This window comes from Hordeum vulgare, chromosome 1H (genome assembly GCF_904849725.1).
Source record: "Hordeum vulgare subsp. vulgare chromosome 1H, MorexV3_pseudomolecules_assembly, whole genome shotgun sequence".
Classification (NCBI taxonomy): Eukaryota; Viridiplantae; Streptophyta; class Magnoliopsida; order Poales; family Poaceae; genus Hordeum; species Hordeum vulgare.
Genome location: NC_058518.1, coordinates 461,914,966 through 461,934,568, shown reverse-complemented (window position 1 = coordinate 461,934,568; position 19,603 = coordinate 461,914,966). Strand labels below are relative to the sequence as shown.

Sequence of the window (19,603 nt, the reverse complement as noted above, 5' to 3'; positions counted from 1 at the left end):
CAGACCGGATATGTATATGTGTTGAATGGTGGGGCAGTGAGCTGGTGCAGCACCAAGCAAGAAGTCGTGGCAGCATCTACATGTGAAGCGGAGTATATAGCTGCTTCAGAAGCGGCTCATGAAGGAATTTGGATGAAGGAGCTCATCACCGACCTTGGAGTGGTTCCAAGCGCGTCGAGTCCAATAACACTCTTTTGTGATAACACTGGGGCCATTGCCATAGCCAAGGAGCCCAGGTTTCATCGGAAGACGAAGCACATCAAACGCCGCTACAACTCCATCCAGGACCATGTCCATAGTGGAGTAATAGATATTTGTAAAGTACACACGGATCTGAATATTGCAGACCCGTTGACTAAACCTCTTCCACGAGCAAAACATGATCAACACCATAATGCTATGGGTGTTCGATACATCACAATATAACTAGATTATTGACTCTAGTGCAAGTGGGAGACTGTTGGAAATATGCCCTAGAGGCAATAATAAAATGGTTATTATCATATTTCCTTGTTCATGATAATCGTCTATTGTTCATGCTATAATTGTATTAACAGGAAACAGTAATACATGTGTGAATAAATAGATCACAATGTGTCTCTAGCGAGCCTCTAGTTGGCTAGCTCGTTAGTCAATAGATGATCATGGTTTCCTTATCATGGGCATTGGATGTCATTGATAACGGGATCACATCATTGGGAGAATGATGTGATGGACAAGACCCAATCCTAAGCATAGCACTAGATCGTATTGTTCGTATGCTAAAGATTTTCTAATGTCAAGTGTCTTTTCCTTTGACCGTGAGATTGTGCAACTCCCGGATACCGTAGGAGTGCTTTGGGTGTATCAAACATCACAACGTAACTAGGTGACTATAAAGGTGCACTACGGGTATCTCTGAAAGTGTTTGTTGGGTTGGTATGAATCGAGATCGGGATTTGTCACTCCGTGTGACGGAGAGGTATCTTTGGGCCCACTCGGTAGAAAATCATCATGAGCTCAATGTGACTAAGGAGTTAGTCACACGATGACGTGCTACGGAACGAGTAAAGAGACTTAGCGGTAATGAGATTGAACAAGGTATTGGTATACCGACGATCGAATCTCAGGCAAGTTCTATACCGACAGACAAAGGGAATTGTATACGGGATTGATTGAATCCTTGATAGCGTGGTTCATCCGATGAGATCACCGTGGAGCAAGTGGGAGCCACCATGGGTATCCAGACCCCGCTGATGGTTATTGGCCGGAGAGGCGTCTCGGTCATGTCTGCTTGTCTCTCGAACCCGTAGGGTCCACACACTTAAGGTTCGATGATGCTAGGGTTATAGGGAATTGTTATACGAGGTTACCGAAAGTTGTTCAGAGTCCCGGATGAGATCCCGGACGTCACGAGGAGCTCCGGAATGGTCCGGATGTAAAGATTGATATATAGGATGGATGGGTTTGGACGTCGGAAGTGTTTCGGGCGTCACCGGTAACGTACCGGGACCACCGGAGGTGGCCCCGGGGGTCCACCGAAGGGGGGCAATGACCCCAAGAGCCTAGATGGGCCAAGTGCGGGAGGGAACCAGCCCCTAGGTGGGCTGGTGCCCCTAGGGGGTAACCCTAGGCGCAGGTGGGCCTTAGGCCCACCAGGTGGTGCGCCACCCCCTCCCACCCTAGCCGCCGCCCCCATCTCCCATCTGGTGGCCGCCGGCCCCTAGGGAGGGAACCCTAGGGGTGGCGCAGCCCTCCCCCTCCTCCTATAAATAGAGAGGGGTTTTGGCCATTGGGAGACACGATTTTCTCTCTCTCTCGGTGCAGCCCTGCCCTTCTTTCTCCTCCTCTCTGCCGGTGCTTGGCGAAGCCCTGCCGGGAGACCTCGTCTCTCCATCGACGCCACGCCGTCGTGCTGCTGGAGTTCTTCCCCAACCTCTCCCTCCTCCTTGCTGGATCAAGGTGCGGGAGACGTCACCGGGCTGCACGTGTGTTGAACGCGGAGGTGCCGTAGTTCGGCACTAGATCGGAATCACACCGCGATCTGAATCGCTGCGAGTACGACTCCATCAACCGCGTTCTAGCAACGCTTCCGCTTAGCGATCTTCAAAGGTATGAAGATGCTCTTACCCCTCTCTCGTTGCTGGTCTCTCCATAGGAAGATCTGAATATGCGTAGGAAAATTTTGAATTTATGCTACGTTACCCAACATGACGGTGGTGGAGGTCCTCTTCCTCCTGCACCGGGATTGGAAGAGGCGGGTCCCCAACGATGTCGGGGCTCTCCTCCCAGATCTGGGTCACGGTGGCGTGGCAGATCGTCCCCGACGACGATGCAAGATGATGGCATGATGGTGGGCGGAGGTGGCAACGATGCATGGCGACGCGAAAGAGTTGGTGGAAGCGACGACATCTGACCTACATCCTGAGGCGGCAGTTCTGGAAGGTGGGGGCAGGTGAAGCTCATAGCTCTCGCGACGGTATGGCGTGGTGTTGTCCCTCTCCAAGGCGGATCTGCGTCGGTGATCTGGTGGCTTTGGCTCCGGATTGGTTCGGACGGTGACGAGTGTGTGGGATCCCTCTCGGCGTCACTCCCAGTTTGTCAAGTTGGGATGGCAGCCCTCCTCCGAGGCTCCACTGGTAGCACACACATGCTATGGCCGTTGTGCGGGGGCTCCCACGATGGCAGTGTTGTTGTGGATGGTCGCAGGAACTGGGAGCCTGGACCTGGGGCTTTGAATGCAGCCTGGACGGTGCACGCGTTGTCACTTGAATTTTCTTGGGACAGATCCGGGTGAAAACCCGGTCTTCAGCCGGTGGCCGAAGCCGGTGAAGGTGACGCCCTTTGTGTCGTTTCCTTCATGAAGGCGTCATCGAGATGAAGCTCTCAACTCCTCATGGCACCTCCGGGGGAAACCCTTGATCAATTGATCGGATGATGGTGGTGCTTTTGTATCGTTCCATCCTTGGGGCGTCATTCTTGGATGTGTGCATTCGCTCGAGGGACCAGTGAACGATTTTAGCGGTGGAGTGGCGATTCATGTCACGCATCGATGATGTGGAGCCTCGATGACATGGTGGAGCAGAGTCTCGGCGTCGGATGTGTGATGATGGATGCGCGTAGGGAGGTGGCGTTGTCTGACATCATGGTGGCGCGGACGACATGTCTAGAAAGGTTGATGCGTGAGTACCTGTTGTGAAGATGAATCGACGGATGACGACGGCGATATTTGAGAGTGCACCAAACCGGTGTGTGTACCAGATATACCTGGCCAAACGGGTCGTCTCAGTCGGGCCGACCCGATAGCACGCCGGCCTGGCACGAGACGAGCCCGGCCCGACACGACTTAAACGGACCCGTGCCAGGCACGCAGCACGCCTCGGGCCGTGCCTGGGCCTGGAGGCTGAGCACGCGGGCCGGCACATCACGACTCGTTTAATTTATGTATGTATATATATATATAGCCTAATGGGCCTAAATATGAACCCATGAGGCTAAAAATATAAGGCCCAGCGTGCTAATCGGGCCAGCATGCCGGCCCGTTTAATAACCGGGTCGTGCCTGGGCCTGGAGGCGCAGCCCACGGGCTGGCACGACACGACCCGATTAGTAAACGTGCCGGCGCGGGCCCGTTTACAACGGGTCGTGTCGTGCCGTGCCGGACCTACCCGTTTGGCCAGGTATGGTACCAGACCTAAACAACGTGGCTTCGTTGGGGCTTCCGGCTTTAGATGTTGGTGCGAGGTCTATTTGGTATTCGGCTCGGACAATCGAATCTCCTTTACTAATTGGATAGAAGTAGTGACATATGTTGTTAAGATGATGACTTTAGACTTACTGATGTATTACTCCCTCCGTTTCTAAATATAAGTCTTTGTAGAGATTCTACTACTAGAGTACATACGGATGTATATAGACATATTTTAAAGTGTAGATTCATTCATTTTGTTCCGTACGTAGACTTCTAATGAAATTTCTTAAAAGACTTATATTTAGGAACGGAGGGAGTACTTTACAAGGTCTTTATAAAATTAATAAAATAGTTGCATACATCGTTCAAATGCAGGGGTGCAGAGGTCAGGGTCATCCATTTTTTTAATGTAATTAGGTGTAGGTTTTGCCGTATCAGGGGCAGGCTTGTATTGAGCTCCTACGGGTTTTCTTTTTTCTTTGAACTTTGTTTCGTTATATATAAACTGGGACCGGGGGTCTTTGGGGGGGGGGGGGGGGGGGGGCAAATGGTCGGAACATTCGGATTATCAGATTATGGTTCGTGCTGCATCTTCCACGATGTGATGTTGCTCGGAATCTATTCAGCCATTGGAACCTCTTGCAAACCAACACGATTGAGCCATTGGCATCCTTACACACAAGTTCGTATAATGCATCCGCAACTCCACTTTACGCGTCTTCTCTGTCCGCTTTGGGAATCCAGTGGCGTAACTGGAGAACGAGAGTTGCAGCATAAGTCCGTAACAAAAGATGCTGAATACATTTAAAGTTATGTGGAGAAATGGACCAAAACGGTTTCGTGGTGTAGTTGGTTATCACGTCAGTCTAACACACTGAAGGTCTCTGGTTCAAACCCAGGCGAAGCCATGTATCTAGTTTTTTCGCACGGAATCAACATTTTTATCGCGTGATGCATTTACATTTTTTTTTCAGATAGAAAAATGCATTGAGCAACATACAAATTAAGTGCCAAACTTTTACAGTGATTCTATTGCAGAATTTACAATTCTTGATTTCAGTTGCTTAATTAAGGCCTCACGGATCATGTTCCTTAACTTTTACAGTGATTCTATTGCACAATTTACAATTCTTGATTTCAGTTGCTTAATTAAGGCCTCACGGATCATGTTCCTTCATACATCATGACGGTTTTAGGATTGAGATCTTTTGCCCAAACCCCGGAGTCGGCATTTTTATCACGTGTATGCATTGCCATTTTTCTTTCAGGCAGAAGAATGCATTGACATATGAAATCAACATACAAATTTAATGCCAAACTTTTTAGGATGATTTATGGAGTAGTGCATGAAATTTGCGTACGCACCCCTGGAGAGTTGTCATAATTACACCTTTTTAGGGATGTTGGAGCTTTTATCGAGCATGCGCAAAAAATGATTTGTGAATACAAGACGCTCCCAGACATGCAAATTGGATTCTAAACAGGACAAATTATGGTGTAGATTATATAATTCAGTTTTTATAATTTATTATGTCTCCAAACAGGACAAATTATGGTGTAGATTATAAAAACTAGATGGATAGATTATTAAAAACTCACAATCTACTTTACCCCAGCTAAAATCAGATTATGGATTGCTAATGACCCATTACCTTTGTAAAGTTAGAGATAATTACATTCCTACCACCGCCACCCTTCTCTTTAAAAAAACCCAGAGGGCAGAAAACTTGGATTACAATTTATATAATGTGGCCTCCAAACATGCCCACCTAGAATATTTTTATAAACCAGATTGTATAATCTATCTTCATAATCCAGATTATCATAATCTATTGCGGTTCCAAACAGGTCCTTACAGGAGAGGTTTGTCGGGCTTACATGAGAGCACTATTAGTAAGCCCCATTATTATTAAGGTGTCACTTAGCAAAAATGATGTCGAAACTACATTGCTTGTGTGTAACACCATAAAGGAAGTTGATACACACAGTCATGTTTTATAGACCATATCAATAACAATTAAGCAATTGTAAAGTTTTTATTACAAAAGGGAGAATAGAAATATCAATGGGAAATGGTGTTATTCATCTCTGATCCAATTATTTAGCCGGGCGTGTGCCACGTCACCTCATCACACACAATCATGTGGTCTAGGTTGCCCCCACAACATGCATATCATGCACCCAGCTCTCGTGTGCATCAACCCATGTTGGAAGCCCTTTTTGTCCTTTTCGACAGGTTTCACACAACAAACATATCAAGAATTTAGAGTCCAACATGCTTATCTGAAGAGGAAATTCAATCCTCTGTTCTAACAACTATAACCTAGAAGGGTACTTCACACCCGATTTAACACGACTAGGCTGAAAAACACTTCTAATTGTAAATAACTCACAACCGGAGCATTGTCAATCTTCCCACACTCCTCTATAACCTCCCTTGGGGGTAGCTTATTGCTAATGTATGACTTTCAAAGACTTTTCGCAAACATAACTAATTCATTTTTCAAATCTTGACACTCCCTCCCCCTTCAAGAAACGACTTGACGTCAAGGCGGTTGGTGAGCCATGAACTTTGTGTAATGATTCACAGAGAAATACAGAAGTGTGGGCAGAAACAGCCAAGCACATTCCTTATATTTGTTGGGACCAAAGTAATGCTTTATTTCCTGGCCAAATTAAGGATTTGGGGTTGTTTGCAAAATATATCTAAACAGAATGATAGATCCACCCATCTATACATGCATATGGAAAACTCAACTTTGCTTTCATGAAATATTTGTTTCAAACAAGTGCGGTAAGCCCCCCACCCACCGTGTGTGCACGCTCATGAAATGATTCTGTTGCAAAAGATATCAAGGGTTCTTAGTAACTGTATCATTGTAGTGATTCAGTAGCCGACAAGGGTCCTAAGTGCCTACTACTAGACCACACTACACCCGACTCTACACATTTACATAGCTTAGGCCCTTATCGAGTGTTTGTTACGATGTTGAGGGCTCCAACCAACGACTTGTTATCCTCATCTCAAGCCAAGATTAAAATCAAAACCGTTTCTTTTTATGGGTGTAATGCTTATAAAGATGGACAATAATGATCGTGTAATATCAATTGATCAACCTCATCATCAAAACTGGTTTCCAATTGCTCAAAAATTCTCACCTATATGTTGGTCTTTTATGGTGAACTTGTGGTGAAGGTTAACATATCGAGAGTAGGGCAAGATAGGATAAGGATTGCAACAAAGAAATAAGTATGAATTGGGCACAAAATCACTACTTCATTGCCCATGTCGCGTGTCATGCCACCTAATACGATTTACATTTTTTAAGAAAAGAGTAGGTTTTTGCCCCAACATGAACCTAGGTGATCCAAATAGCTAGTTTCCCTCTCTTTAGTTTAGCTTTACCAACCGAAGGAGGACACTTCCAACCAAATAGGAGGGACAATGAAGAATATATAAGTGGCAACCATCTATATATAACTAAAATAGGTGTGCGAAGTATATTATTGAGTCGGCCATGAAATCATAGAATGAAGGAATCGGGCTCTAGGATAAGCATGTATTGGAGGCGGGTTCCCAATAAGTTACTGACTATCCTTCTCTAGCTGAGGCTTGAATCATCATTTTTTTGCGAGCTGTGAGTTGGTCTAGTTTATAGTAAAAAAATAAAAAAATGAAGAAAGAGAAACTATATTATGAATGAAATGCAAAGAAACAATTTCACACGTTCGGACTTAGATAGACGGGGAGTCAATGGGGTTGTCAACGCTCGGTGGTTCATAGGTGATGACGGGAACAAGGCGGCGCTTCGACCGGGCAAGAAACACTTCACCTCGCAAAACTAATATAACGAATATCGTCTTGTGATAGTATCGACATACGTGACGAGTCAAACTGATATTTCGATCATACGAAATATGATTTTGTCCTTAATCCTAAAAGTCAAGTAGTCAAAAACCATATTCCAAACTTACCCGTTGAAATATATTGTGTGCCTCTCTCCAAGAGTTCAGACTGTTGGAGCAACTGACTGAAGCATTAATTCAATATGTTACATTACAATGGCACACCCCTTGTTAGTTGATTCCCTTGTGACTCATTTGTATCAAAGTATGTATGATTTCATGATTTCATCAAATGATTAATAATTCACAAAAAAGAAATAAATGGATTAAAAATTACTAGAGCTTCAAGTCTATGTAAAAGCTTTGAGTATAGAGTAAAGAAAATCTCTACTACTTAAAAAATGAATATCGTTCCTTTTACTACCAAGTGGAATGCTTCGTTCAATCTTCCATTTTTCTTTGTTGAGCATCATTCCATGAAAACTACCTTAAGCATACCATCTTTTACTGACTTACCAAATAAACTTGTGTTTTCTTTGAAAAGCTAATAAATGATATGTTGTTGTGCTTCCTGTGATTTTAGTCAAGGATGAATTCGTCCAAGCAAGGTTTAGAATTTTGGTAAAAAACTACTTCTTTATTTTCTGAATATAAGACATTTTATTTTTTACTATAGACTAGATACGGAGCAAAATAAGTGAATATATAATTTAAAATATGACTACATACATCCGTATGTAATTCAACTGGAATCTTTAAAATGTCTTATATTTAGAAACGGAGGGAGTAATACACACTATAAAAGGAATGGATGGAGTATAAAGTAACCTAAACCTTAGATATTGTAATTCAATTAAATCATATAAATGAAACAATCCACACATAAGTCTTTCTCTCTTTCCATAAGATACTAGTATGTCCTTCAAAATTTATACGAAAATGTTTTAAACCAAAGGTCCAGCAAGTTGAGATTACATCACTAAAAATTCCCTTCTGAGTGAATTTGTAAGTTCAGATCATATCACTAAAAATTCCCTCGGGAGTGAATCTGTGGACTTTTGACGGTGGATTAACGAAACGGGAGAACGGTCAAAAATCCATCGCCGCCTCCATTTCGGCGCCCAAAATTCGCGCTAACCGCTAAAACCGCCAAGAGATCCGCGCTCGGCCTCGCACCAGCCACTCAGACTTCCCCACGCGTCCCAATCTGCACCGTCAATCGCACCGAACGTCTCAGATCCTTCCACGTCACCGATCCGCGCCCTCCCCCGCTCCACCAATCCCAGCCCACCTCGCCTCTATATAAATTCAATCCCGCACATCTCATTGCACAGCGATCCATCACCAGCGCTCTCCGATCATCCTCCTCCTAGCCGCAACCGCAACCAACCGTCCTCTCGATCCGTCCGTGATGGCGCCCAAGGCGGAGAAGAAGCCCGCGGAGAAGAAGCCGGCAGCGGAGGAGAAGGCCGAGAAGGCGCCCAAGGGGGAGAAGAAGCCCAAGGCGGAGAAGCGGCTGCCGGCGGCCAAGGAGGGCGGCGGCGGCGGCTCGGACAAGAAGGCCAAGAAGAAGGCCAAGAAGAGCGTGGAGACGTACAAGATCTACATCTTCAAGGTGCTCAAGCAGGTTCACCCGGACATCGGCATCTCCTCCAAGGCCATGTCCATCATGAACTCCTTCATCAACGACATCTTCGAGAAGCTCGCGCAGGAGGCCGCCAAGCTCGCCAGGTACAACAAGAAGCCCACCATCACCTCCCGGGAGATCCAGACCTCCGTGCGCCTCGTCCTCCCCGGCGAGCTCGCCAAGCACGCCGTCTCCGAGGGCACCAAGGCCGTCACCAAGTTCACCTCCTCCTAGATAGATAGCTTCTCTCGTCTCGTCTCGTCGTGTGTTTGACGATCGATCGTCAGGGATCGAGGCTCCTCGTAGTTTGTAATTGTTTTCGTTTGTTATACAATGAACAATGGATGGATGAATGGAATCGCTACGATTGGTTGCCATATCTCGTCTCAATTTTCGTTCGATCGTTGTATGTATGAGAAAGAAATCGAGTTAAAAAAAAGGAAGTGATCCGTGGATCGTGTCTGGTGGTGGCGTATAATTAGTTCGTGGCGTTGTCTTCCGTGGGATTGAGGAATTCCTTGAGGAGGCCGCCGGGGAGGTCGGAGCCGTAGAGGTGCCCCATCTTGGTCCTCTTGGTCTCGAGGTATTTCTGGTTCTCCTTGGTGATCGGCGAGATCACCGGGACCCGGCCCACCACGGCGAGCCCGTACCCCTTGAGCCCAACGAACTTGGCCGGGTTGTTCGTCATCAGCCGCATCGTGCGCACGCCAATGTCCCTGAGAATCTGAAATCGGCAGCAAGATCACCGCCATCAATCATCAAGAACACACCATTGACTTCCCAATAACAATCTCGGTAAATCCGCGATGATGGATTCAAGGAGTACGTACCTGGGCGCCGATGCCGTACTCGCGGGAGTCGATGGCGAGGCCGAGCTCGACGTTGGCCTCCACCGTGTCGCTGCCTTGGTCCTGCAGGTTGTAGGCGCGGAGCTTCTGGCCGAGCCCGATGCCGCGGCCTTCATGGCCGCGCAGGTACACGAGTACTCCGCGGCCGGACTTCTCGATCAGCTGCATCGCGAGGTCCAGCTGCTCGCCGCAGTCGCAGCGGGCAGAGCCGAGGATGTCGCCGGTCAGGCACTCCGAGTGCACCCTCACGAGCACGTCTTCCCCATCGCCGATATCGCCCTGCACATTTGCCCAGAACTCAATGGCGATCAAAACAGTTGGGATCGCACAATCAAATTGCAACATTGGTTTCTGCTCCGGTCGTTCTGCTTCTGTCAAAGAATTCTACTGTATTACCTTGGCAACAGCGATGTGCTCAGTTCCATCCAGCTTGGATTGGTAGCAGTAGGCGCGGAAGAGGCCCCATTTGGTAGGCAAACGAGATACAGCGATCAGTTCCACCAGTTTCTCCCTTTTCCTCCTGTACCTGAATTTACAGCAACATACTGAAATGAGATCGCATCAAAAGGGGTAGCATCTAACTATCTATCCTAACCTAACCACATTTCATTTTTATTTAATTTATCCGTTTGATCTTGGAGAGGGATTTTAACAGCGCAATTCAAACCAGAATTAAACAGGCAATAAGTTCACAAAGGCTTCACCTTAAGGCATACTAACCGGATGAGATCAGCGATCGAGACAATCGGGATATCATGCTCCAAAGCCATCTGTTTCAGCGCAGGCGTTGATGCCATCGAGCCGTCTTTCGGGTCGATGATGCTCGACAGGACAGATACATGGCGCAAGCCAGCCAATGCGACAAGATCCACCGACGCCTCGGTGTGCCCGGCTCTTTTCAGCACGCCTCCGTCCCGGTATTTGAGGGGGAATATGTGGCCTGGCCTTCTGAGATCACTGGGCTTGGAGTCAGGAGAGGCCAGAGCAAGGATGGTTTTTGCCCTGTCTGCAGCTGATACACCAGTGGATATGCCCACTCTGGCATCCTGTATCAGATAGGAAAAACAATGCTTCAAGTTACTGTCTTAAGTAAGGATTAAAAAGCTGATCAATCAGGGATTCTATAGTGCCTGCAACAAAGGTTATGGACCATAAGGTTTTTACCACTGTCACTGTGGAAGCAACAGCTGAAATGTCGCCGATTTCTGTGACTGGAGACATCATAGGAAGCATCAACCTTTCTAGGTCCGCTTCCTTCATGCCCACTGAGATGATACCGGAACCATTTCTGATCATGAATGCAATTGATTCCGGGCTAGCTAGATCGGCTGCCATGACAAGATCCCCTACGTTGTCACCGTTTTCGTCATCTATAGCAATAACAAACTGGAGAAGAATGAATAGTTAACTTTGTAGCTAAAGTCAACTACATTTTGAAAAAAAATGATAATTCATTCATGCATTGAAGGCCCTGAATTTTGAGGCAAGCAAATGAACTTGCTACATGAAAATGAAAATGGAGTAAATTGAATATCACAAAATTGACATTGTTCATCCTATTATTTCGAATTACACAAATCACTTTGCTCTGGAGATGAAAATAAGGACAGTTATTCAGATGACCTTTAAAATCCAAGTATAGCAGAGTCTGTTTTATATGAAGTACTCAATTATTCGTAGTACAAAGGTACAAGTGTACAACTATGGTTTCTGGGAGAATAAGCAACTGTGATTCATTCACCTTGTAATCTACGTACAAAATGAAGTGGATAATGGAGGCTGACAGGCTGGAAGGTAATACAGTTATGTATAGTATCATTGTACATGTTGAGAAAATTAGAAATTTATTTTCTCCTACCTTTCCTTCGCGCAACGAATTTATAGCATCCTCGATTGAGGAGAAACCGTCCGTCGGTTTGTCCGGGTCACCCTCGGCATCGCTGACAAAGAAATCTCCTGTTTCTTGAGTGATTTCAGCACCAACAGTTGTGAAGGAAGCACTGGGCCCGTTTAGTTCTTGCGAAATGGGCCCATTCTTGTTCTCGTTCAAAGGATCATTTCGACGCCCTGCATCACCAATCGCATAGCACCTTAAACTTAAGCACCCCTTTCTGATAACTGCAAATCCTACACTGTTGAGGCTAACAGAGCATTGCTGAAGCCTGCAGGAATCCAAAGTCAGCGCAGATGGCAATCACAGAGACAAAATCTACTAGAATTCTTGGATCCCGGCAAAGTTTACAGCAACAGAGTAAAGGGAATGAAGATTTTTTACCTTGCGTTAACGGTATTATATGATGGCGAATGTGAGCTCAGAAGAACGCAGTCCATCTGGCGATCCCCGTTAACCGATCTTCGGAAAATCAGCTCCAAAAATATGTTTATATACCTCTATCGCTTGCATCGTCGCGGCAACTCTCAGCCTATCGCTTGGACTTATCTGGTCATGTGGATAGCAGAAGAAAAAGCCACGCAAGGTGTAGCCAAACTGGCCACATATTTCTGAGCTGCAAGATAGAAGAAGCCACACGGTTCAGGTGATGCCAAGATAGCATCCATCCTTTTTTCTCTTCATTCTTTCGTTGTGGGTCTAGTTAAGGGTCAAATGTAGTAGATGTTGCACCTGAAAGTGACAGGCAAACTGTACCTCCTGCCCTGAAATTTTGGATAATTTTCCTCGAATGCATATAAACACCTCAGGTCAATGTACTTATTTTTCACATGAAGCATCATCGCGGGTCACGTACGTTAAAGGAATAGAGGTTCAGGCGTCCCAAGTAAACAAAAGACTCAGGTTGAAACTTCTTAAGCTGCAAAATTGACCACCTCCCCTCTCTGAGGTACAATATTGTCACGGGCTCACAACATTTGCCTACGTTTTACCGAATAAGATGGCAAATGAGGCTACCGGGTTCGACGCCGGCGACAAAGCGATTTCATAGGCTGCCTGTGCCTCGAGGGTGGCTGAAGGGAGAAAGAAAGTAAACTGGTCGGAGGAGCTCAACCTCTTCAAGATCACGAGACACCATCGGCAATTCAGGATCAGCCGGAGTCTTAACCATACGAATTCGACACAACAGAGCAAAGTGCCAACATGGCTACATTGCATCTTCATATCACAGGATTATGGGAAGTTTCAGGATGCTCAAGGGCAGCAAGAAAGCTTTGTCGAGCAACATGGCCACATTGCAGCTATGATATCGACATGACAAACTCAACCATGTCAATGATCAGTAAGCATGGACTCTTAACACATCAGCAACAATTTCTAGTCACAATGATCCTTGACAAATAGTATAAATATCATGCGGAAACATAAGTTTTTAGTCTGTTACAGAATGGGTCTCCTAATTAGCGCGTCTAAAGAGAAAAAAAATATCTCACAAACACAAAATAAAGATAAATGGTACTTTTGGTTCTCATAGCCCTTCTGTTTTGGAGTTCTGGCTGACTTTAGGCCCTGCCCACTGTTGGCTAGCACGGGACTTGGTCCACGGATCAAGAGGGACACGCTGGGGAGGCGATGGAGTCGCAGGTTTGGCCTCTCGAAGTTCATTCTCCCGGTCGACAAACCTGTATATGACATTGGCAACAGATGTTAAATTCAATCTCACCACAGCATATAGTTTATTTCTCTGCTGTAATGTGGCCATGTTCTTGATTAAAGTTCCAGAGTGAGAGATGGGAAAACAATTTTGTCTTTCGTAACATCACCATTTCTTCGAGAAATAATTTTTTACAGGCAATTTCAGACCGCAATCTAATTTTATTATACAATACTAAACAGAAAACAAAAGAGAACTAACTGGCATCATGTAGTGAAAGCACATTACTTGAATGTGAAGACCCAAATATAGTTAACGCAAATAGCAAATGTATTTAAAAAAAATCATACTATGATTTTATGCAGTTGGTATATGGAGTACAGAATATATATACATACTCAATGTAAGCCATTGGTGCAGCATCGCCAATTCGTATCCTGGTTCGCAGTAGTCTTGTATACCCACCAGCTCGATCCCTAGATATAAGTAGAAAATAACAAAGATACATAAGATATATAGCTTGAGAGGTTCTTTTGAGCATGCTAACCAGACCAAAATAGAAAACAACCCATAACATAGGTAAAACTTACTTGAAGAAGAAGAAACTTACTTGTAGCGGTATGCAAGCTCTGTGAATAACTTGTGAACGACGTCATCACCCCGAACAAATGCCGAGGCACGTCTTGCTGCATCTAGGGTACCCTATAAAACAATAGAATGCCCATCAATATAGCAGCAATTGCAGGAACGGAAGTTTCATTAGAAAGAGCTACAGAAATCATGCAATATATCTGGTCATGGGCATTTAAGTCAAGGGGAACTCCTGGAATGTGGAATGATATAATTTTCAAGTACACAACAAAACTCTCTGTATCTGAAACCTATTTCGCGTTAACTTCATCGTTACAGGGCGACATTCAGATTTGTGCGAACTCATTCGTATGATCACCACTGTAACATCACTGACAAACAGGGTGTCCTTGAATTACATACTAACTTCTTCATGAAAGCAGCTTCCGTGAAGTTTCACTCGCACTTGCTTAAACAAACGAATGCTAACACTTAACATCTATCTACTCAGGTAGTCAAAACCTCAACAATCTCATAAGTTCCATGAGAGGCTACGACAGGAAACAAGAAACCCATATAAGACAAGTGCACCTACGTGAAAGTTTTTTATCCATACACCATTGTGTCCAGATCATGCCATTTTTCTTATCAGCATAGCGATTATCAGCACCAATTATGAATGACCTCCTACACAGTTTGCGGCACAAGGTATCAACCCTGCCGAGGACAATCTGTCCATCTAATCAAGGTGCCTGGTTCCATCAAACCACTCAAGTAAACTTAACCTAAATAGGCGCCACTGAACAATTCAGTATACTGTCCAAATTAGCAAAATGCGGGTACTGGGCGATTAGGTTATACTGAATACTAGTAAACGACTAAAGGACGTACATCTTTGCCGAGCTGCACCATCTGATCCGCCTTCCGCCGCACCTCCTTCGCCTGAAATGGCAAGAAGTAACACATAAAAAAGGAGGACCGAAATTCCCTGGCGCAGAAACCCTGCAACCGCAAGGTGTTCGATGAAATGCCGGAGTAACATGAGGCAGGAAGCTACCTTGGCGACTGTGGTCTCGATCCGCTCGTGCTTCACCAGCTGCGACACCATCGTCCTGCCGAGAGAGATCGGGAAGGGGCGGGGAGAGAGGCAGCCATGGCCCTTGTGGTCAGGGAGAGAGGTGAAAAGGAAACAAAAGGGAGACGGGTCGACCGGCAGGGACAGGGGGGTGGATACCTGAGCATGGAGACGCGGTGGGCGGCGTGGCGGCCGAGCTTGCGGAAGTTCCCCATGGCGGCGGCGGCAGGAGCGGAGAGGGGCCGGCGGTCAGCGATCAGACGGGGCTGCAGGCTTCGTTCGTTTCGTATGTGCTGCAGCTATGGGCCTTCCGGGCCCAAAATCATAAGGCCTGTGACCTATGGTGCAGCCGTTTTCTCAGGGAAAAAAGAAGTATACACCTATTTGCTTGCTCTCACTGAACATAACCTCCAAGATTTGTCTCACAAAAAAAAAAACCCTCCAAGATGGGCAAATTGAATTACTCTAAAAATATTTGGCAGTTGAACTGAACAAGCAGCTCAGGATCATCACTGATTAATGCTGCACCTCTGGAAAGGTAAAGTAACAGAAGTATTTAAGTTGTACTTATCTCTGTAAAAAAAAGAGGTATTTATATATGCCTCAAGCAACCAAAGTGGAAGAACAAAGAAGTTGTTTGATTTTGCTTTTTAGGTATAAAAATGGTCAAGTTTTTTTCCCCATACATTTACAAATTTGGCATACTTTGCTCAATTTTTGTAAAATGCATATGTTACAACAAATTTGGCATCTTCATTCAAATTCAGTAAATCCGATAGAGATCAGTAATCTGCTAGTAGTATAGTAAGTTGCCTCTCAACTCAGCTAAGACTCCACAGCTGCAAGACCCTCCCAACAATCTGGTTGCCTCATGCCCGTTTCTTCCTGTCCGCCTTTCCCAGCTTGGACTTGCGCTGCTTGAACACATGCAGGTACAGCTTCAGCCATAGAAGCGGATAGCACAGCAGCACACCCTATCACCGCATGTTTGCCGGTAAGTGATCAAGCGAACATTACGTATGATCAAATAGAAACTGAAGTGGCACAGGATGTATTCACTCCCGCTGATTTGATGTCGACTTACCACAAGAAATGAATGGTAGCTCATGGAGAACTTTGCAAAGAAGCCTGAGTAGAGGTCCCTCTCCTTTACAAATGGAAGAGCTTGGTACATAGTCCACACTGCATGCAGATATAGCAAGGAGAGCAGGGCACAACAGTGGATTACTGGATCAAGGAAAATTGTATTTGTAGGCACATTGTAGAGTGGAAGAGTTACTGAGCTTACTTTCCCCTGGTCCTACCCCGATAGGATACAACGGGATAAAAGCAGTGTACCTACAGGTAGGTAGTTATTTGAGATAAAGTTGTATAATCTGAGAACAGAGTTGCAATGGTCTGAAAAACCACAGGGAAGCAGAAAAAATGTGAACCGGAAGTAATTCACAAAGGATATGAAGGCCTTCCACTTTATGCTAGCAAATAAAAGATACTTCATCCGTTCCTAAATATAAGTCTTTTTACAGATTCCACTGGAATCTCTAAAAAGACTTATGTAGTCCGTAGTGGAATCTTTAAAAAGACTATATTTAGGGACGGAGGGAGTAGATCCTATGTTGTTCTTTCAGAAAACAATAGAGGTTGCAATCAGTTGACTTTATGCATTTGAACTCAGTTATGACTCATAAGACAGGGCATCATTTATATCAAAACAACATATGCATGTGGAGATTGCAACTGTTAGGGAATGGAACCTGAGGTAAGTCAGCCATGCTGGACAAACTTTTATGGTACTCAGAGCATAGTGAGAGTATCGAATAACCTGCACAGTGAAAACAATGTATTATGCGTGATTCAAGAAACTTCTACCAAAAGGTGGACGTATTATGCGTGATTCAAGAAACTTCTACTAAAAGGTCGACCTTACTAACTATATCCTGTGAAGAATCTGAATAAGGACCATTTTTCTAATGCTAATTATTCGGACACAATACTACATACTACTATGTTTACTCGTCTATTTTCCTCAAAAGGTAATCACTGATCTAGTTTCTTCCTTAACAATTGAACATAAACAGGTTAATACATTGAGAAAAACTTTATGAACAGAACAACCCTTCATAATGACACCGTCAACATTGACATTACTGTAGCCACATGCAATTAATTCCACAAGCATGTTACAAACTCAAATTAGCCCAGCAATAGATACGTGGATTCAGAGAAGAATCAAAGCTGTATATTAAAATATGCTTTCGAAGCAGTAACTCGTTATATCAGGGGAATGCATCTTAACATAGCCATCAAGTGGATCACAAAAATAAGAGAGTAAAAATGGTGACCTGGTGAGATTAGGACAACTTAAAAAAAGGCAGAAAATGTGAGGTGTGCCACACCTCAGATATGCTCCAAGCCATAAACGTTATGAACACAGATGGGCTGTCCTGAACCTGCATTTGCAACAGCAGACTGAACTTATCAGCGAAACTCTACAGAGCTGAAGTACGGGAAGAGTGAAGAAATTTGTTGAGGCCGTTGGTTCCTGCATTCATCTCACCTCAGGGATTTGCCGGAGAAGGGCAAGAACGAAGTGAGTCCTCCCTCCCCATTGCAAGAAGGCAAGAAACGGCGAGGTGGGCACCAATCCTGAACAACCAAACACCCAACCATCCGGAGTCAATTCACACACATCGATAGTAAGGGGGAAATCCAGGAGAAGACGAAATTCAGTCTAGCTAGCCAGTAGTTCATCCACCCACCGACGGCGGCATGGATGGTCTCAAGGACCGCGCAGGTTTGCAGAAGGCCTACGGAGACGGCAAGAAAATGTGGACAAGAAGTCATCAATCCACACGAAATTCAAAATTCAGATGGTAATAGGAATTAGGGGAGGCGGGAGGCAGCACGCACATATGAGGTCGCCGGCGGCGGCGTATGCGGAGTCGACGGAGACGGGAGGGGCTAGGCAGGCCAGGAGGCGGAGAAAGGCGACGGACCTGCAGTTCGACGACGAGGATGGGGATCAGAGACGGATTAGTTTGCACAGGCGCGAAGGACTCAAGTGATTAGGGGATGCAACTGTTGCTGCTGCTGATGGGAGGTGGTTTGGTTACCATCCGATGGCCTGGAGGGAGTTGTAGGCGAGGAGGTAGAGCCGCGAGGGGCGCGCCATGGCGCCGCTGCCTCGCTTCGCTCTCGCCGCTGGCCGGCGAATCCCCCGAGGCGGCGGCGGGACGCTTCCTTTTTTTTTTGAGAGAGAGAGAGGAGGACGCTTCCTGTTGGAGCAGAGAAGGTTAGTTCTAGGATACCAGAAGTGGCTATTGATGAGTGTTGATTGACGGAAGAGTTTCTGTGGCTGAGGTTCTGTGCCGACGTGGACGGGAGGAATGAATGAAGGGCGATACCGCCTTTCGGCATAATTCGACCAAAAATGATAATTTCTGGTATTTTTAAGTCCGTTCTGTCAAATTGTGTGGAACTTTCCCAGAATGATCAATATATCAGTGTTGATTTTACAGAAGTTTTTTTTTGAAAAAATTGGGCACTCAATTTTTTTGGACAAATTTTGACCAAATAATGGACTGAAATTGTAATTTTAGGTATTTTTAAATCTCCTTGTTTAAATTATGTGAAACTTTCCGAGAATGATCATTGCATTAGTGTTTATATTACATAACTGTTTCTGGGCATTTAAATTTCTTTTGACAAAAAATATCAGAAATGGGTCAAGTGATCGTTTGGATTGGAACGCGCAACCACCTTAGGCCTTGTTTGGTTTGACTCTCATCCACGTGTATCAGCTGAATTTTCCTCGTGATCCACGTGTGTCAGTCCAGACGTGGATTTGTTCCCTAGCAAAGCCCAAAAATCATTTGGTTTAGTCTGGATGTGGATCTTCCACGCCTCAGTCCACTTGCTTCCACTATAATCCACGGGGTAAAAAAATCGTCCCCAACTCGTGGAACGAATCCACTAGAGGATTGGTGACAAAAGGGGTTTAAACTAATCCATGTGTGAATTAATTCCACTAGGGGATTGATTTCCTAGTAATCAAACAAGGCCTTAGTAGACGCTTGGTATGGATGTCATTTAATATATGTGTATTTAATTTACCAATCCATAACTATTTTCAATTAGAAACCAAAATGATGGGCGAATGTTTATATTTTTTATGAGTGGGTTTAGCAGAAAGACGACAATTCAAACAAGCTCGGCATCGGTGTATATTCGAAAGTGGCCTAATTTGCGCCAAGATTTTGGTCGATCGTTCAAATATCCGCTAAGTCTTGGGCGAAGTGATGGCGGCAAAATCCCCCACCAAATAATTGGCACTCCACGCTTTGGTATGGAAGGATAGATTCCTAGCCGGTTTTCATAATTTCACGTCGATTCTTAGAAGATTTCAAAGTTCAGGGTTGAATC

The 19,603-nt window shown here is 45.1% G+C and overlaps 4 protein-coding genes and 1 non-coding gene across 6 annotated transcripts; 2 read left to right on the top strand and 3 right to left on the bottom strand.

The window, feature by feature from the left end:
- Positions 1–4,504: 4,504 nt before the first annotated feature.
- Positions 4,505–4,578, top strand: TRNAV-AAC. Its single transcript has one exon. It is a non-coding gene; the product is annotated as a tRNA-Val (tRNA).
- A 4,265-nt stretch (positions 4,579–8,843) lies between these two features.
- LOC123445412 (histone H2B.11) lies at positions 8,844–9,520 on the top strand. The gene has a single exon (XM_045122401.1). The coding sequence runs from the start codon at positions 8,928–8,930 to the stop codon at positions 9,375–9,377; it is 450 nt and encodes a 149-aa protein (XP_044978336.1). The 5' UTR covers positions 8,844–8,927; the 3' UTR covers positions 9,378–9,520.
- LOC123445402 (probable monofunctional riboflavin biosynthesis protein RIBA 3, chloroplastic) lies at positions 9,493–12,483 on the bottom strand. Of its 2 annotated transcripts, XM_045122381.1 has the most exons (7): positions 12,267–12,483; positions 11,850–12,153; positions 11,156–11,377; positions 10,712–11,037; positions 10,388–10,517; positions 9,974–10,270; positions 9,493–9,867 (listed from the first exon to the last, which is right to left on the bottom strand). In XM_045122381.1, exons 1-7 carry the CDS (start codon positions 12,320–12,322, stop codon positions 9,622–9,624), a joined length of 1,581 nt encoding a protein of 526 aa, XP_044978316.1. In that variant the 5' UTR covers positions 12,323–12,483; the 3' UTR covers positions 9,493–9,621. The 2 variants fall into 2 exon arrangements, with proteins under 2 accessions (XP_044978316.1, XP_044978324.1); XM_045122389.1 differs by lacking the exon at positions 12,267–12,483 and having other exon boundaries at positions 11,156–11,361; positions 11,850–11,939.
- Positions 12,484–13,256: 773 nt separating this feature from the next.
- On the bottom strand, positions 13,257–15,479 carry LOC123445392 (50S ribosomal protein L17-like). Its single transcript, XM_045122371.1, has 6 exons — positions 15,341–15,479; positions 15,164–15,218; positions 14,998–15,048; positions 14,147–14,238; positions 13,935–14,012; positions 13,257–13,564 (listed from the first exon to the last, which is right to left on the bottom strand). The coding sequence occupies exons 1-6, from the start codon at positions 15,394–15,396 to the stop codon at positions 13,411–13,413; spliced, it is 486 nt and encodes a 161-aa protein (XP_044978306.1). The 5' UTR covers positions 15,397–15,479; the 3' UTR covers positions 13,257–13,410.
- A 319-nt stretch (positions 15,480–15,798) lies between these two features.
- LOC123445381 (very-long-chain (3R)-3-hydroxyacyl-CoA dehydratase 2) lies at positions 15,799–18,471 on the bottom strand. Its single transcript, XM_045122359.1, has 9 exons — positions 18,295–18,471; positions 18,092–18,177; positions 17,941–17,988; positions 17,739–17,827; positions 17,578–17,631; positions 16,936–17,003; positions 16,470–16,519; positions 16,266–16,363; positions 15,799–16,155 (listed from the first exon to the last, which is right to left on the bottom strand). Exons 1-9 carry the CDS (start codon positions 18,351–18,353, stop codon positions 16,051–16,053), a joined length of 657 nt encoding a protein of 218 aa, XP_044978294.1. The 5' UTR covers positions 18,354–18,471; the 3' UTR covers positions 15,799–16,050.
- Between the last annotated feature and the right edge of the window lie 1,132 nt (positions 18,472–19,603).

What these genes read in the sequence shown, in the direction of transcription:
- LOC123445412 (XM_045122401.1), top strand. Translation starts at nt 8,928, where the DNA reads ATGGCGCCCAAGGCGGAGAAGAAGCCCGCGGAGAAGAAGCCGGCAGCG.
- LOC123445402 (XM_045122381.1), bottom strand. Translation starts at nt 12,322, where the DNA reads ATGGACTGCGTTCTTCTGAGCTCACATTCGCCATCATATAATACCGTT. An exon ending in TCGATCGCTGATCTCATCCG is followed by an intron (nt 10,518 to 10,711) that starts GTTAGTATGCCT and finishes CTGTAAATTCAG; the next exon opens with GTACAGGAGGAAAAGGGAGA. An exon ending in AGCACATCGCTGTTGCCAAG is followed by an intron (nt 10,271 to 10,387) that starts GTAATACAGTAG and finishes GCAAATGTGCAG; the next exon opens with GGCGATATCGGCGATGGGGA.
- LOC123445381 (XM_045122359.1), bottom strand. Translation starts at nt 18,353, where the DNA reads ATGGCGCGCCCCTCGCGGCTCTACCTCCTCGCCTACAACTCCCTCCAG. An exon ending in GACCATCCATGCCGCCGTCG is followed by an intron (nt 17,828 to 17,940) that starts GTGGGTGGATGA and finishes TTGGTTGTTCAG; the next exon opens with GATTGGTGCCCACCTCGCCG. An exon ending in TGGCTTGGAGCATATCTGAG is followed by an intron (nt 17,004 to 17,577) that starts GTGTGGCACACC and finishes TTCACTGTGCAG; the next exon opens with GTTATTCGATACTCTCACTA.
- LOC123445392 (XM_045122371.1), bottom strand. Translation starts at nt 15,396, where the DNA reads ATGGGGAACTTCCGCAAGCTCGGCCGCCACGCCGCCCACCGCGTCTCC. An exon ending in TCGAGACCACAGTCGCCAAG is followed by an intron (nt 15,049 to 15,163) that starts GTAGCTTCCTGC and finishes TTGCCATTTCAG; the next exon opens with GCGAAGGAGGTGCGGCGGAA. An exon ending in GCACCAATGGCTTACATTGA is followed by an intron (nt 13,565 to 13,934) that starts GTATGTATATAT and finishes TGTCATATACAG; the next exon opens with GTTTGTCGACCGGGAGAATG.